General features: G+C 50.7%; 1 protein-coding gene across 1 annotated transcript in view; it reads right to left on the bottom strand.

Annotated features, from left to right (window-relative positions):
* Positions 1 to 8,405, bottom strand: part of Adamts14 (ADAM metallopeptidase with thrombospondin type 1 motif 14) — a 71,400-nt gene extending 62,995 nt beyond the window's left edge. The window contains exons 1-2 of the mRNA XM_060369482.1: positions 8,153 to 8,405; positions 6,217 to 6,617 (exon numbers count right to left, since the gene is read on the bottom strand). Of these exons, the coding sequence (XP_060225465.1) occupies positions 6,217 to 6,617; positions 8,153 to 8,222 (471 nt within the window). The 5' untranslated portion in view covers positions 8,223 to 8,405. The remainder of the gene's footprint in view (positions 1 to 6,216; positions 6,618 to 8,152) is intronic.
* Between the last annotated feature and the right edge of the window lie 7,101 nt (positions 8,406 to 15,506).

Below are 15,506 nucleotides of genomic sequence, written 5' to 3'. Positions count from 1 at the left end.
GCTCCAGAGCAGCAGCAGTGAGGTGATGTCTGGCTCTTACTCCATATTATAAATAGGTTATTAATCCAGGGCCGACAGTAAGGCAGGGTTGTAGGAGACGGGAAGGTAAGGCTGTGATATTGACTGCCTCAGGGGCTGGAAAGTCCCAGAAAAAAGGCAATGTCACTCACACAGACCAAGTAGCCACGACAGGAGCAAGGGGACAAGCTCTCCCAGGAGCAAGAAGACTTGCAGCAGACATGCAGGGGTCCAGAAGGGAGCCCGCCGCATACCCCACCATCTGTCCTTGCTCACTTAAGTTCCCTTTCACTTTGAAAGGGAAAGTTTGTCCCCAGCTTTGAACAACATCTTAATTGTAGCATTTTAAAAAGATTGTGTGTGGGGGATGGTGTGTGTGTGTGTGTGTGTGTGTGTGTGTGTCCGAGGAGGCAAGAAAAGAAGAGGGCACAATTCTCTGGGGCTGGAGTCACGGGCAATTGTGAGCCACCCGATGTGGGTGCTGGGAACCCAACCTGAGTCTTGGAGGTACACCAAGTGCATTATTTCTAATAAATAAAACTACAGCATGGCTAGGGATGTGTGTAACCCAGTTGGTAGAATGTTTGCCTAGCAAATGTGAAGCCCTGGCTTTCTTCCCTAACACCACGTACAGGGTGTGCTGCTACACAACTGTCATCTCAGCTCTCAGGGGACTCAAGATCATCTTCAGCTCTGGCTGAAGTTTGAGGCTAGCCTGGACTACTTAAGACTTTGTCTCAAAATTAAATAAAAATAAAAAACATAAGGTCTTTACTTTATAGGTGCAGAAACGGGCTCAGCATAGAGCAAGGTTTGCAAAGGCAATGCTGTTGATGCCGTCCCTTTGTATATGTTCTTTGCAGTGAGACTTTGGTGCTCATCCCTTCAAGAGTCTATATCCTTACCCAGGAAAAAAATTTCCTCTGGCCTTATAGTATGACTTGGCCAATACAAAGAACATCTCTAAGCTTTCAAGGCTGGACCTTAAGAGGCTATATGGCTCCTGCCTTTCCCATCTTGGAATGGTGCCTGCAGACGGTGGGGAAAGAGCCAGGCTGTCTGCTAGAGGAAGAGAGGCCACAGGAGGAGAACTCAGGCCACCTAACTTATAGCATCACACTGGCATGAGGATGAGGCCAGAGGAGCCTTCCAGCCAGTCCAGCCACCTGCTGACAGCACCCTCAAGAGAAAGTCCAGTGGACAATCAGAAGGTGTGGTGAGGCTAGAGCAGCTGGGCTCTGACTTCCAGATGAAGCCCAGAGACCCCTGGGTGGCCTTCAGATAAATAAGATGCCCTGGACTTCCTCTTCCTGCCTGCTACCATCTCAGTTTGGGAATGCAGACGACAGAGTTCATCAGAAGACAGTCATAGCTGACAGGTCTGTAAGGGGCCCTTTGCACACTGACAAGTCTAGGAAGTAACAGCTATGATGACCTCTGTTTTCAAAACAAGAAAACTGAGGAACAGATACGTTAGGGAGTTGGCCATGGTCACACAGCATACACAAAGCAGAGCTGAAATTCCCTCAACCCAAATACACACTGCGCTGCCTACTGCTGTGGGCTGAATAGGTGAGTGCTTCAATATGTGAGCATTAAAATATGGTCACTAATGTGACTATCTAAAAGGTGGGACCTTTAGTACATGATCTCATATATGACTTCATGAGGAAACAGTCCCCAGAAATTAGGTTAGCCACCTTATACAAGGGCTAGCCCCCAGTGGCCCTCTTTCTTTCCCATCTCTCCTTTCCTTGTAGAATGCTCCCACTTCATGGCTTTAGAAACCAGACATACCCTTTAAAACATGTTCTGCACCCCTGTGCTCCTCCTCCCCACTACAGTCCCTGGGGTTGAGAGCAATTTGTTTTAAAGAAGATGGAGCATCACCAGTCCCTGGACTGTTAAGAGTGATCCACCCCGGAATGCCCCCTTGTCTGTCAAAGTGTTCAAGTAGTGTGGTAGTCCTGCTCCTAGAGCTGGGCAAGCTCACGCTCTTGACAAAGCTGCCATGGCTAGGTGGGTGGGTGGCCTCGCCAGCCACTACATAAATCACTGGATTGAACCCCACTTTTCAAAGCCCACTATAAACACATGGTGAGGAACCTAAGTCCAGAAACCATTAGAAACTTACTAAAGGTCCAGGTCAGCCAGGCATAGTGGTGCATGCCTTTAGTCCCAACACTTGGGAGTCAGAAGCAGGCAGATCTCTGTGAGTTCGAGGTCATCCTGGACTACAGAGTGAGTTCCAGGACAGCCAAAGCTACAGAGAGAACCCTTGTCTTGAAAAACAAACAGAAAACCAAGTAGGTACAAGTCACGTGGCCAGTCAGCAAGAGAGATTAAAAGAGCACACTTCCCACATCGCAATGACTACTAGCAGGGACTTCCAGGCCTTTCTGCAGGCTGGGCCCTTTTCATAATTACTTGATTAAAATGCAGCTCACACATGTGCAGTATGCCATGAGAGGTGCAGCATTTGTGATTTGCTGCTTCTCCACATGGGCATACTTATGTGCCCATGGCAGCAGCACTCACTCTCCAGTCTGTCCTTCCGTCTCCCCAGAGTGCTTCACACTGCAGCAGCATGTGTGTTTGTGCATGTTTTCCTGCATGTCTGTGTGTACCTGTGCGTGTGTATATTGTAAGTACATACATGTGTGCATGAAGGCTGGCATCTTTTTAAATTGCTCTCCACTCTATTTCTTAGGACAGTTTCTCACTAAGCCTGCTCATCAGTTCGGCTTCTCCCGTCTTGACCTTCCCAGCACTAGGATCACAGGCGTAGGCTGCAGCTCTAGTTTTTCAGGGAAATTAAAAATCTGAACTCAGGTCCTCATGCTTGCCTAGCAAGCCCCTTACCAAAGACTGAGCTGCTGTCCCAATCCACTGAAGCCCCATTTTAAAGGCAAAGGACTCTGGTTCACAGACTGCTGGGACCTAGGAGTGGGAGAAAAAGAAGGGCTGGATCCAGCCTTCAGGGCCCCTCCCCAGCCCCACCCCGCACCACTAAAAATGCAGCATTTGCAGAGTGGGAAAACAGAACCAGATGTGACAAATCTTATATGTGTGGCCACTTCCGCCCCAGACCTTGACTCACAGAGGCACTGAAGGCAGGCAGGGAGCACGAAAGAAAGGGGAGCACTGTGCAGCCCAGCAGCCCAGCCAATTACAAGGCCAGCACAGAGCCTGGAGGCCCAGGACCCAGGAAGACAGGCTCTGAATTATGGGTAGACCCAGAGAAGGCACAGCCCCAACCCAGAAGCAGAGACTCCATTCTGAACCCTGAAGCCCCTCCAGCACCCACAAAAATTTGGTCTCTACCCAAATCCCCATGTTCCTGCAGATACAAAGCACTGGTAGCCACAATGAACAACCCATTGGGTTACATCTGGTCACCCGGTGATGTTTAGGCAGTCCTGAGGCAATGGTGCCTTGTTCCCTAAGCCCAGTTCAGCTCAGTATTAGTGTTTCATGACCCAGGGCAGGCCTGGCTGCAGTGTTCAAAGCCAGACACTGGAAACCCATAGCTGATTCCTCCCCACTGCACAAGACCAGAACTGTGCAAGGCCTGGGTTGGGCTATAGATTCGGAGAACAGCAAGACCCATCCTGAGCTTGACCTTTAGGATCTAATGTTCCTTTCGTTGTAAGGCAAAACCTCTGTTTACCGACTCACAGCCAAGGTCATTGCTACTATGAAAAGACTGCCAAGCTGGCACAGTGGCGCACACCTGTGATCCCAGCAAGTGTGGAGGCAGAGATAGGCGGATCTCTGTGAGTTCAAGGACAGCCTGGTCCAGGACAGCCAAAGCTAAACAGAGAAACCCTACCAAAAAAAGAAAGAAAGAAAAAAGAAAGAAAGAAAGAAAGAAAGAAAGAAAGAAAGAAGAAAAGAAAAGAAAAAAGAGGGAGAAAACAAAAACCTGTCTAAGCAGTGGCTCGGCTCTCGTTTGAACTGTCTTCCTCAGAGGCAGTGACGCTCATCACCTACTACTCCCATCCGGGACAGCGGGCACCTGGGATAGGAGATATCACGCACTGCAGTTAATTTATGCATTTGGGGATGGCCACAACAAATAAACAAATACAATAAAAAATGTTTAAGTGTAAGTCTCATAGATGGAAGACAAGTTATCCAAGGTGACACAGCTAAGGAGCCTATTTACACAGAGGCCACACCATTTCAGGTTTGTCCAGCTCCAGGCCCAACCATCAACCCTACACCCACCAGCTCCCAGGCCCCAGGCCCCAAGTGTAGTCCAGCACACTGCACCGTGTAAGGTACACTGACTTCACTAGGTTCTAGGAGACATAGGACCCTGGTCCCAGCAGCATCTCTAGAAGAGAGGGACCACTTGTCATAGACTGATGAGCTGCTTCAGTGACGGGGGCATTGCTTGAGAAGGTCTAAATGGTGCCATTCACCCCTTCATACCTTAATTGAAGCCTAAAATGCACAAAGCTTTCTTTCTCCATGCCCACAAAGGTGGGCATGGAGACAGACTCAGTATCCAGTCATCTGGGCAGGCTCTTACTTCTCCCACGGACCCCACAACCTAGGGTTCTCAAAGTCTACCTGTGGATAAACCATGCCCCAGATCACCTGGGTCAACAGTACAGGTGCTGGGCCTTGCCCTGGAGAGGGAGACAGTGTTCCCCTGACCGGGCGCTCAGCAGCCCATCCTAAGCTTTAAGAAGCAGCCACTCCCTAGACCGTGCCTCTCAATTGTGACCCTATTGCCTGTAGTAGCATGAAAATTGTTTAGGGAAAGGAAAAATGATATTAAAGACAAAGCCCAAAGGAAAAAATGACTCAGTGGGAAAGTGTTTCCTATGCAAGCATGGGGACCTAAGTTCTGATCCCCAGCATCTATGTAAAAGTCAGGTGTGGTGGTGCCCTTGAATCCCAGCACCTCACTGGTCAGCCATCTTAGCCAAACTGGCAAGTGTCAGCTTCGGTAAAAGACTGTCTCAGAAAAGAGAGAGAGAGAGGTTAGAGGCTGCCCTCTAACTGCCACACACTGGTACACAGGGGACCATGCGCACACACAGACATCTACTACACACGTACACGTGTGTGTGTGTGTGAGAGAGAGAGAGAGAGAGAGAGAGAGAGAGGGAGGGAGGGAGAGGCTGACCTCTGGCTGTCACACACTGGTGCACAAGGGAACATGGACACACAGGCATCTATCACACACACATGTAGTGTATGTGTGTGTGTGTGTGTGTGTGTGTGTGTGTGTGTGTGTGTGAGAGAGAGAGAGAGAGGATAAAGGTATGTCCACCTCTAGAGGATGAGGGGCCATGTGGAGCAGTTAGCCGAGAGCAGAGAGCTTCCCCACGCCACACGAGCCTGGCTAGGAAGCTAGCTCACACGGTATTAGTATTATGTTAGTTTTTAAGGACAGGGACCAGGTTGCATCCCCAGCATCTAGAATAGTAACTGTGTGCAGAATGGATAAACACATCCTGCTGGAGTGTAGGGCCCACGCCTATGATTTCAACCCTAAGAAGTAGAGGCAGGGGGAATCTCAAGTTGGGGGGCTACATGGCAAGACTTTGTCTCAATAAGTAAATAAACAAATGCCTATTTTTAAGCATAAGGGAAAGAAGCACAGAGAGTTTACTGAGCTCATCCGAATCTGCACAGCTTTCGAGGGCAGCCACCAGGTCACCCTAGACCAGTGGCTCTCAATAGTCCTGCGGCCCTTTAATGCAGTCCCTCATGGTCAGCCCCAGCCATAACATTATTTTTGCTGCTACTTCATACCTGTAATTTTGCCACTGTAATGAATTGTGACATAAACATCAAACATGCAGATGGTCTCAGGTGACCCCGTGAAAGGGTCATTCGACCTCCGAACAGGGTTGAGAGCCACAGGTGGCAAGCCACTGCCCTAGAATATTCCTGTCTCAGTCCATTTTCAGTCTGGGCCCAGAGGTCCCAGCAGGTAGCTGGTTGGTGGGTTCCTGGAGAAGAAAAGCGTTAAAAAGGCACTGCCCCACTATGGCTTCCTCACACCTGGCAGAGCCTGGCAGCCAGCAAGAACATGCCCATCTGGAAGACAACCAGGCCCCTGCCATGCCCTAACATGTTGTGCTGTGCTCCATGTCCTTGGGAATCCCGAATCTATGAGGGGCGGAGGGCTGGAGAAGGAACCTGATGCGCCACAGGACTGAGAGTTGCCTCCCTTACCAATCCATCACAGTTGCTGATGGCCACGGCTGCCCCGGGCATTCCAGTGACACTTCCAGTGTACACACACTCCTGCTGCAAGGGTTGCCGGAAGAGTTCCCAAAAGTCCTCCTGCCACTCCACCGGGGCCCCTGGTGCCACCAACCTCCGGTTGGGCTGCAGGCTCAAGTGAAGCAGCTTCCCGAAGACAGTCACATTGAAGTAGAGGGAATGGCGCCTTGAACCACCAGGCCTCAGAGTCTCTCTTTCCAGGCTCAGGGGGCTGCGAGCCACCCGGAGGTGGCTCCGGGAAGAGGCAGCTGCCGGGGCAGACACCACATGGGACAGGAAGCGTCCCTGAAAATCCGTGCTGCAGGGCACAGTCACAACATAGTCATGGAGTTTCCCAGAGAGGTGCAGTTCTGTCGGAGATAAACACAGAGTCATTTCACTATGTACTGTGCAGAGGAAGCTGGGAATCCCCGGGCAGGGGAGGTGGAGATGGCCAGGCAGCCCTGAGCATCTCTTAGAATAGGCCTCTTAGCCCAAGTTCATGCACTTTCTGCCAGTCGCTTCCTGAGCCAGCACAGTCACCCTGAACTTGACTGAATGGCATTCAGGTAGACTATTGTGGACACACATTCTCTCTTCTTTTATATTTAGCAGACGCAAACAAATGATGTCAAATGGAGTCCTGTCGCCATAGCAACAGGCTTTCCAATCTGCTTAGAAAGGGCTGAAATTCTGGGTCTACCTCAACTCCCCCAAGTGTGCTGAAGCCACCAGCCCAGCCGGCGGTAGGGCCCTCGCCAACCTCCCATGAATATGGCTGCCAAAACAAACACACCTAGAAACCCAGGGCATCCTGGCCCCTGACACGGAGAAAGGAGGGGCTGGAGAAGGGAACAAGGGAATGAACCGTTATATATTTTTCAGAGGCTCGAAAGGAAACTTTTTAAAGCACCACAGTGGCTGGGAGATTTCTGCACTGCCCAGCCCCAAGTGGGATAAATATAGAGCTTCAAAAATAAAAAGAGACACTGGGGGTGACCTGCCCACTTGGGCTGACTTAAGTGTGAGGTCATGGCCCCATTCTGTAGGCCATTCGCCAGGGGGCCCCATCCTCACACAGCTCTCTCCCTGTGAACAGCCAGGCAGAAACACGGCAGCTCACTGCCTTCCAAGCCTGGTGATTCATAGATACAAGTTGGAAGGAATTCTCACTTCACAGTTCTATCTTGTGCCTCGGCAGCTCACAGCACCCATAAAACACACACCAAAGAAGGATGTGCCCTTAAGCTCCCCCATGCAACTGCAAGTGAGGGGTGGCACTCCTTTATCTCTTAGCTGTGACAGCAAAAGAACCCAAGACTGCCCAAGAGGGGTCCCACTTGGGCACAGGGACCCTGCCTGGAAATAACAGAGCCTTTTCTGTATGCCCAAAAGCACCCGAGAGGTGCATACTGTAAGTGTATGATGTGTCTCTGGACCGGGTCTGGGAGACAGTCTACAGTGTCTGAGGACGCTACGTGGGCGGCTTGGAGGGGAATAGGATAGGGACTTTTGGTCAGAAGCAACAGTGCCCGTGGGTTTCTTCTATGGGAAGCGATCACCTGCTGGCCTGATTCTGTGTCAGACAACTAGACATGCACACTCAGACACGCACGCGCACGCAATCCCACAAGTGGAGAAAGGGCATGGAAAGATCGAGAGATGGGGTTAAGTGAGGAAGAGGGTGGGCTCACTGGAAGAGAACCCTGTTCCCAATCTCTACCTCCAGGGACAGAAAAGGGACAGAAATCACTAGAAACAGCCAAAGCCGAGCAACCCAACCCACACCGGGAGCACTGCCTTCAACCCCCTCGAATTCTGCCGGGCTGCTCCCTGCATCCTCGGGTCACTCTGGCTGCCAGCACCGCAGAGACCCCACGTCCCCGCACTACTGTCCCGCACGCACCTGGGGTCTGACTGCCCACGGCGGCACAGAGCGCGTAGTACCAGGGCAGCAGCGCGCGGAGCGGAGCCATGTGGCCGCTCTGGGACGGGGACAGTCAGGCGCCCGAGTCCCGGAACGGCTGGCTCGCCGACCAACCGGCAGCCTCTGCCTCCCGCCCGCCGGCTCCTGGCCCTCCCGGCACGGCGCCGGCACTGCAGGCTCCAGCGGCGGCCGCTCCGTCCGCCAGCGCTGTCCGGAGCGGCAGGGACTCGGCGAGCTGGGCTAGGGGCGCGGGGCGGGTACTCGGGCGGGGCGGGGCGCGCGGCTAGGGCGGGGGGCGCGAGCGCCGGGGGTGGGGGCGGGCCTGGAGAGCCGCGGCGTGCGGCCGGGATCGGAAGTGCCACGCGGAGCCCGCGCAGGGGCTCCTGGCGCACGGGGTGATCGGCCCTTCAGACGCCAGAGCTTTCCGGAGCCACGGTCTGAATGGCTTCCCATGGCCACTGCGCCCCTCTTGCGGCCTCTGGGACCACTCCAGAGCCACCGAACCCAGGGGTGTCCCAATAAATTTTGAGGGCTAGGATGGGACACCGCCCTCTCCTCCAAGATGCCCTACTAGCTCCTGACCCGTTGGATCTTCCCACTTTGCAGATGATAGGGCCAGGGACCTACTTACTGTTACTTACACTGTCCTGTGACCACGATCAGGTCACAGCAAAGTGAAGGGAGAAGCTGTGCAAGGCCTTGGAACCCAAACTGTCCAGATGGAAATCCTAGCTCTGAGCATCGGTTTCCTTATCAATGGCACAGTTGTTAACCACAGTACTCAAAAGACGCATAAGAAAAGACGGACACCCAGCTCGTCCACCCCTGGCACAGAGCCGAGTAACCCACAGCGTAAAGGAGAGAGCGTCCATAGGCATAGCAGATGGTGGCTTGGCAACTTGTCGAGAACAATTCGACCTTCAGGGCCCGCCGCCCAACAGAAAACCCCATGCTCGTGCTTCATTTTACAAGTATGTTCTTAATAATTTGAAATTAGCCTATAATTCAAAGTACTCACAGGTGGAAAGTTAGAGAATGGAACTCTCTATGGTTGACTTTGCTATTTTTATTGTTTGGTTGTTGCGTTTAACTGTGGCTATGGCTTTGAAATGACGCTGAGGTTTGGGGAGGCCAGCTCATTTCTGAAGTCAATTCAGAGAGTGTAGGCCCATTATATTCCGAACAAAACATCCAAGTACTCAGATATAAACGGCACCAACCACCAAATGAATCTCATATTAAGTATTTTTTTCTGTTTAAGACCAGTGAGGTCAAGACGAGGTGTCTATGTGTGTGTGTAGTGGTGGTGGTGTGTGTGTGTGTGTGTGTGTGAGAGAGAGAGAGAGAGAGAGAGAGAGAGAGCTGATGGAGCAGCAGGAATTGGGCCAGGGTTGAAGGAGGGTCAAGGAGATGACCCAGATGTAAGCTTCAGAGGTTCAGCTCCAGAGCTCTGCAAATCCAACTAAGTGATTTGAAGACAATGGCTTGCCTTCCCAGGGCCTCAGTCTTCCTACCTGTAAAGTGAGAACAGATGTGACAAGTGTCATAAGGATAGCTCACTTGCTCCCTACTGAGAAGCCATGCAGACAAGGCTCCTCGAGAAAGCCCAGGCAGCCTGTCTGCACCCTACCTCCTCCTTCCTGCCTCCAGCAGAGCAAGTCAGAAGGAATAGAGTGCAGCTGAGACCCCAGAGTCTGAGTCACAGGCTGGAGGCTGGGGCCTTCCCTGGAGCCAGCCTTGGCAAAGAGAAATCAAAACCTCATCCTATTTCCCTCCCCCACCCTCTTTCCCTGGGCTACAATGGTTGCTTGTGTTGGCCAAGGATTATGTGTCCAGGCCCTTCTCCACTGAGAAAGGCTTTGTTAGGGCACTGGGGACAAAAGGTAAGGAAGTGGCTGGGTGGCCCTGCTCTGAACGGGGAGGGGGATGTGAAGAACCCCACTGCTGTAGGCTGGAGAAGGCAAGTTCTGGGCTAATGCCTTGGACTGGACGTTGCACAGGGAAGAGTGGCTGGGTGGGGAGGGTGGGTGGCATTCTCCGGGTGGCGTCCCTCCCCATGTAGCCAATGCTCAGTGCAAGGTTCCAGAGAGGAGGATGCCGGATAGTATCGTTTGTCAGAGGAGAGGGCTCACAGAAGCTTCTGGCCAGGTGAGAGAAGCCTGGAGAGATGCCAGTGGATGGAGGGAGCAAGTTTCTAGCAAGGACAAGGGGACATCTGAGAGGAGGAGCCAGATGGAGAGAAGGAAGTGCCCTGGCTAGGAGGAGGCCCATGCACAGAGAGGAGGTGGATCAACCTGCCTGGTGTGAGTGTCCCATACAGAAGGGAAGGTGACATTAGCAAGACGCTGTGATCCAGTCACCTAGGGGAGCAGAGGGGTCTACTGCTTAAACGTTACACTGTAGCAAGTGTGAGCGGTATTCGCTGAACAGGCGAAGAGGGCGCTGTGCCTGACCTCCTGTGAGGCACTCAAAATCCCAGAAGTTAAGGGCTACAGGGGCTGGTGGCCAGCTGGCTATTTCCTCTCTGCCTTACCACAAGACTGAGGTCACACAAGTAATTCTGAGTAGGGCAGGGCCAGATCCCCAGCTGAGGTCCCTGGTGCCCCAGCTGTGAAAGAAGAGCCCTCTCTGCCTGCTTTCCGTCCTAGGGTGAAGATTAGGTGGCTCAAGGTTGAGGCACAATGTACCTTAGGGGCTTCCCCATAGCCCTCAAGGGTGTGAATCTGAGACCAAGAGGCAGTGTCTGTCGTCCCAGCTTATTGCAGCAGGAGGCTGCCGCTTGCTGAGTGTCAGCTGCATTACCGACATGACATATCTGATTACCACTCAAAGGAGGTGAGAACCCCAAAACTAGAAAGAGGGTTCACATCTTAGAGTCTTTGGTACAAACTGCTGGTCCTATGGCTCTGAAATTCTCAAGAGAAGAAGAGAGCCACACACACACACCCGGAGTTCAGTGTAAACCATACCACCACTATCCACCCAGACCAGAGTACTCATCTTGTGGGTCTCAACCCCTTTGGGTCGCCCAAGACCACCTGCATATTAGACATTTGCATTACAATTCATAACAGTAGCAAAATTACAGTTATGAAGAGGCAACAAAATAACTTTACTGCTGGGGGTCACCACAACATGAGAAACTGTTCTAAAGGGTTACCGCATTAGGAAAGTTGAGGACCACTGATCTAGACAATCAGGAAACCCGGCATCTGGAGCCCCAGGTCACTTCCAAATTCACAAAGCCGACTCTAAAGATCTTCCACATACAGCGTCTTCTTTCTAACACACTCATACCCACAGCGTGCCTTTCCTGGACGGCACCGCAGTGTTTCTCTGGTCCCTGCGGTCTTCTCCAGCTATATCCAGAAGAGACAGCCCTTTACACTGTGCGGCTCTCTCTGCTGTCAGACCTCCAAAGCCCGGGTCAGTCTTGGGATCAAGACCAGACCCTTTGTTTCCCATCCTTCTGCCTCTAGCCCTCCAGCCCAGCTCCTCATAGGCACCAGGCTCATCCTCCTGCTCTGAGGGCTCTACCTTCTTTCTTCTAGTCAATTCTTGCCACTTTCTGATGCCAAACTGTGTGATTTTCAGATTTGTATCTGCTTTCTCCCATCCTCCTTAGGGAGCAAGAACCGGGAGGGATTTTTTTAAACTCCTTGTGTTCTCAGTGCCTGCCCCTGTGTTGGGCATATAGTAGGCCCTCACAAATACTAAATAATCAAATGAATAGGAGTCAGAGAAGGAATCATCCAGGAAGAATCTGACAGGTCAGGTGTTTCCCAGAACAATCAATCATTCCAGGGGGAAAACATGCATGGAAACTGTGAGTCTACGGTGAAGGCCTTCAAGCTTCACAGTGGGGCAGGGATGGGGAAAAGAGATGTCTTCCTGGTTCCCTAATCTTAACAGGATGCTGAAAATAGAAACAATTATCGCAGCTAACACCTCAACAGGCCTGCTAGGTCAGGCAGCTGAGACCGGAACCTACAGCTGGCAAACATCCATGCCCAGGTAGGGTTGGTCCCAAGGACCAGGCTTGCAAGCACACTGCCCCTGTAAGAGGCCAGTTTCTTCATCCAGTTCATTTTGTTTTCCTTTTTGTTCTCAAAAAGTCTTCATGGTGGCACTGATAGTTGTGCTGACCAGATTTATGTCAAATCAACACTGTAGTCATCTGAGAGGAGGAAACCTCTCAGATCGTGCCCCTTGGCCTTTCTTCACATCCTCCTCCTTGTTCTCCCCAGCATTTCCTCCACACATTTTTGATTGAGAAAATGCCTCCATGAGAGCAGGCTGTAGGCAAGCCTATCGGGCATTTTCTTAATTAGTGATTGATGGGGGAGGGTCCAGCCTATTGTGGGTGGTGCTACCCCTGGGCTGGTGGTCCTGGGTTCTATAAAAAAGGAAAGCAGGCTGAGCAGGCCACGGGGAGCAAACCAGTAAGTGGCACCCCTCCGTGGCCTCTGCATCAGCGCCTGCCTCCAGCTTCCTGCCCTGTTTGAGTCCCTGTCCTGGCTTCCTTTGTGGAAGTATAAGCCAAATTAACCCTTTCCTCTAAGTTTCTTTGGTCACAGTGTTTCATCACAGCAGCAGTAACCCTAACTAAGACACACAGAAAAGTGTCAATTGCTTATTTCACAGGGGCATAAATTGAGGCCTGGAGAGGACAGGTAACTTTTCAAGACCAAACAGGTCATTCAGAGCTTCTGTCACCTCTCTCGGCAAACTGCCCACTGGCTTTAGAGCAGCCTCCTGCCCAACTGCGCTGAGCTTGTGGCTCAGGAGTAGACCATTTGCTTAGCGTTTGCAAGGCCCTGGTTCTGTGCCCAGCGCTGCAGAAGAACAAAGCACTACATTCAACAACAAACGTGACAGAGTCCTCAGCTCCCACCACGACCCCTTTCAGCCACTCATTGTTGATTCAGCCAAAGTGAAGAGAGGGGGAAGGGCTTGAGGTTTCTCCGCCCTCTGCAAGCGAGCCAGAGTCTTTAGCTAGTGGTTGTCAAATAAAGCACCTTACTGGCCGATCCTCAGAAACCGAGGAAGTGAACCTAACAACCTGTGCCCTGTGGGAGATTCTGCTATTTGCTCAAATTTAAATTAAATTTAAATTTATTAAACAAGGCCTTAAAGATTGGGGCTAACTAAAACTGAGAATAAGTGGCAGACTTGTGACCTGTCACTCACCTTGGCTATATGACCTCAGCCATCCCAGTGTCTAAGGCCTGGACTAGAGCACAGCTGGAGCCCAAGCGGCCCCAGGCAGGACTCAGTGAGCATCCAAAGGACAGGGAGAGATCGTGCCTTGTGGCCTTTCTTCACATCCTCCTCCTTGTTCTCCCCAGCGTTTCCTCCACACATTTTTGGCAAGTGTGTAATGTTCGTATCTAGGAGACCCGGCTCAGTTCAGCTAACCACAGTGACTTGTCTTAATGGCGGATATCCCCCAAGAGCAGCTGGGCCATGAGGTCAGTTAGAAACAACGCTGTTTGCACCCTGTGTGTAATCGTTGCATGGTGCGGTTGCTCCGAGTTGAGGAGCGCAGAGAAAGGAAGTCTCCTTGTCCTTATGGGCTGGAGGCCAGAAAGGACAGCTGTTCTTCCCAGCTTTGGTTCTGTGATTTCTGCCTCAGAAACTGTAAGGTCTGTGATTGGGACGTGGACATCCTGCTTCCCAGTGGACAGCAATAAAGCAAAGGAAAGAAGGAAGGAAGGAAGGAAGGGAGGGAAGGAGGGAGGGAGGGAGGGAGGGAGGGAGGGAGGAAGGAAGGAAGGAAGGAAGGAAGGAAGGAAGGAAGGAAGGAAGAAAAGAGCTGCCTGCAATCTCAGCACTCACGGAGGCAGAGGCAGGCAGATCTCTGTGAGTTCAAGGCCAGCCTGTTCTACAAAGTGAATACAGGACAGCCAGGGCTACACAGAGAAAGCCTGTCTCAAAAAGCCAAAGGAAACAAACAAACAAACAAAGCTCTCTCTGACTTCCTGGAGCCCTCAGAGATTCGATCTGTTTCCCACAGACCTGATGCCCTAGTGCCCTTTTCTTCCTAGTGTCCTTTCAGATGCTATGGTGGGACCAGCAGCTAAGAGGGGTCAAGCTTTCATATTGCTCCTTTCTCTAGAGTAGTTAGGGACTGTGTAGCTAAATGATGTTTTGTTTTGTTTTTAATATTAAATAGAATCTCATAAAAAAAAAGAATCCCAGGCTGGTGAGATGACCAGGTGCTTGCCCCCAATCCTGACAACCTGGGTTCAGTTCCCAAAATCCCTATGGCAGAAATCAGGAAGTCCTCAAATGTGCATATACATGCACTCCCCACCACACACACACACACACACACACACACACACACTAAATGAATAGATAGACAGACATATAGATGATAGATAAATAAATCAATAAATACTCTAAAAGTAAGCCAGACCTGAAGAATCAGCTGCCTAAAAGAATTATTCACTGTGGGATCAACCTACACGTCCATCAGCAGATAACGGAAAACGAAAGTGTGGTCCATATACACCATGAAGGTTCACTGAGCCACAAAGAAGAAGGTACTTACGTCATTTGCAGGAAAACTGAAGGAACCAGAGATCACCATTAAAAGGGAAATAAACCAGGCTCAGAAAGACAAATGTCAAGTGCCCCTTCAACTGTTGATCCCAGATTACGAAGATGCAGAAAACCACTTACATACATATTTTTAAGCTCTCTTTCTACACTGCCATACTTGATGCTTAGTCTCATTTTCACGCTTGTCCTCTCTTAGTCACAAAATGACTGCCCTGCACCAGATGCAGTCATGGCCAGGCTTAGTGGGAGAGGGGACGCTTTCTTATTGACCCTTTTGCTTTATTACTCAGATATGCAAACGTATGTAAATGGAGGTAGAGTAGTATGAAGATTCCTCTATTTTCTCATTACCCAGCTCTAATCATTTTATGATCACATGACCAGTATTACATCAGTTCTAGCCTCCCTCCACACCCAACTTATTTAAAGCAAACCTTATGAATCGTCTCTCACTCAGCATCCATGGCTAACGGGCAGTGCCAGCCTAGTCTACAAAGCAAGTTCCAGGATAGCCAAGGCTACACAGAGAAACCCTGTCTCAGAAGAAAGAAAGAAAGAGAGAGAGAGAGAGAAAGAAAGAAAGAAAGAAAGAAAGAAAGAAAGAAAGAAAGAGAGAAAGAGATAGAAAGAGAGAAAGAGAGAGAAAGAAAGAGAGAAAGAAAGAAAGAAAGAAAGAAAGAGGAAGGAAGGAAGAAAGAAAGAAAGAAAGAAAAAAGAAAGAAAGAAAGAAAGAAAGAAAGAAAGAAAGAAAAAGAAAGAAAGGAAG

The sequence above is a fragment of the Meriones unguiculatus genome, chromosome 16, assembly GCF_030254825.1.
Source record: "Meriones unguiculatus strain TT.TT164.6M chromosome 16, Bangor_MerUng_6.1, whole genome shotgun sequence".
Taxonomy (NCBI): domain Eukaryota; kingdom Metazoa; phylum Chordata; class Mammalia; order Rodentia; family Muridae; genus Meriones; species Meriones unguiculatus.
The sequence above is the reverse complement of the archived record's forward strand: the minus strand, read 5'-3'. Positions and strand labels throughout refer to the sequence as shown.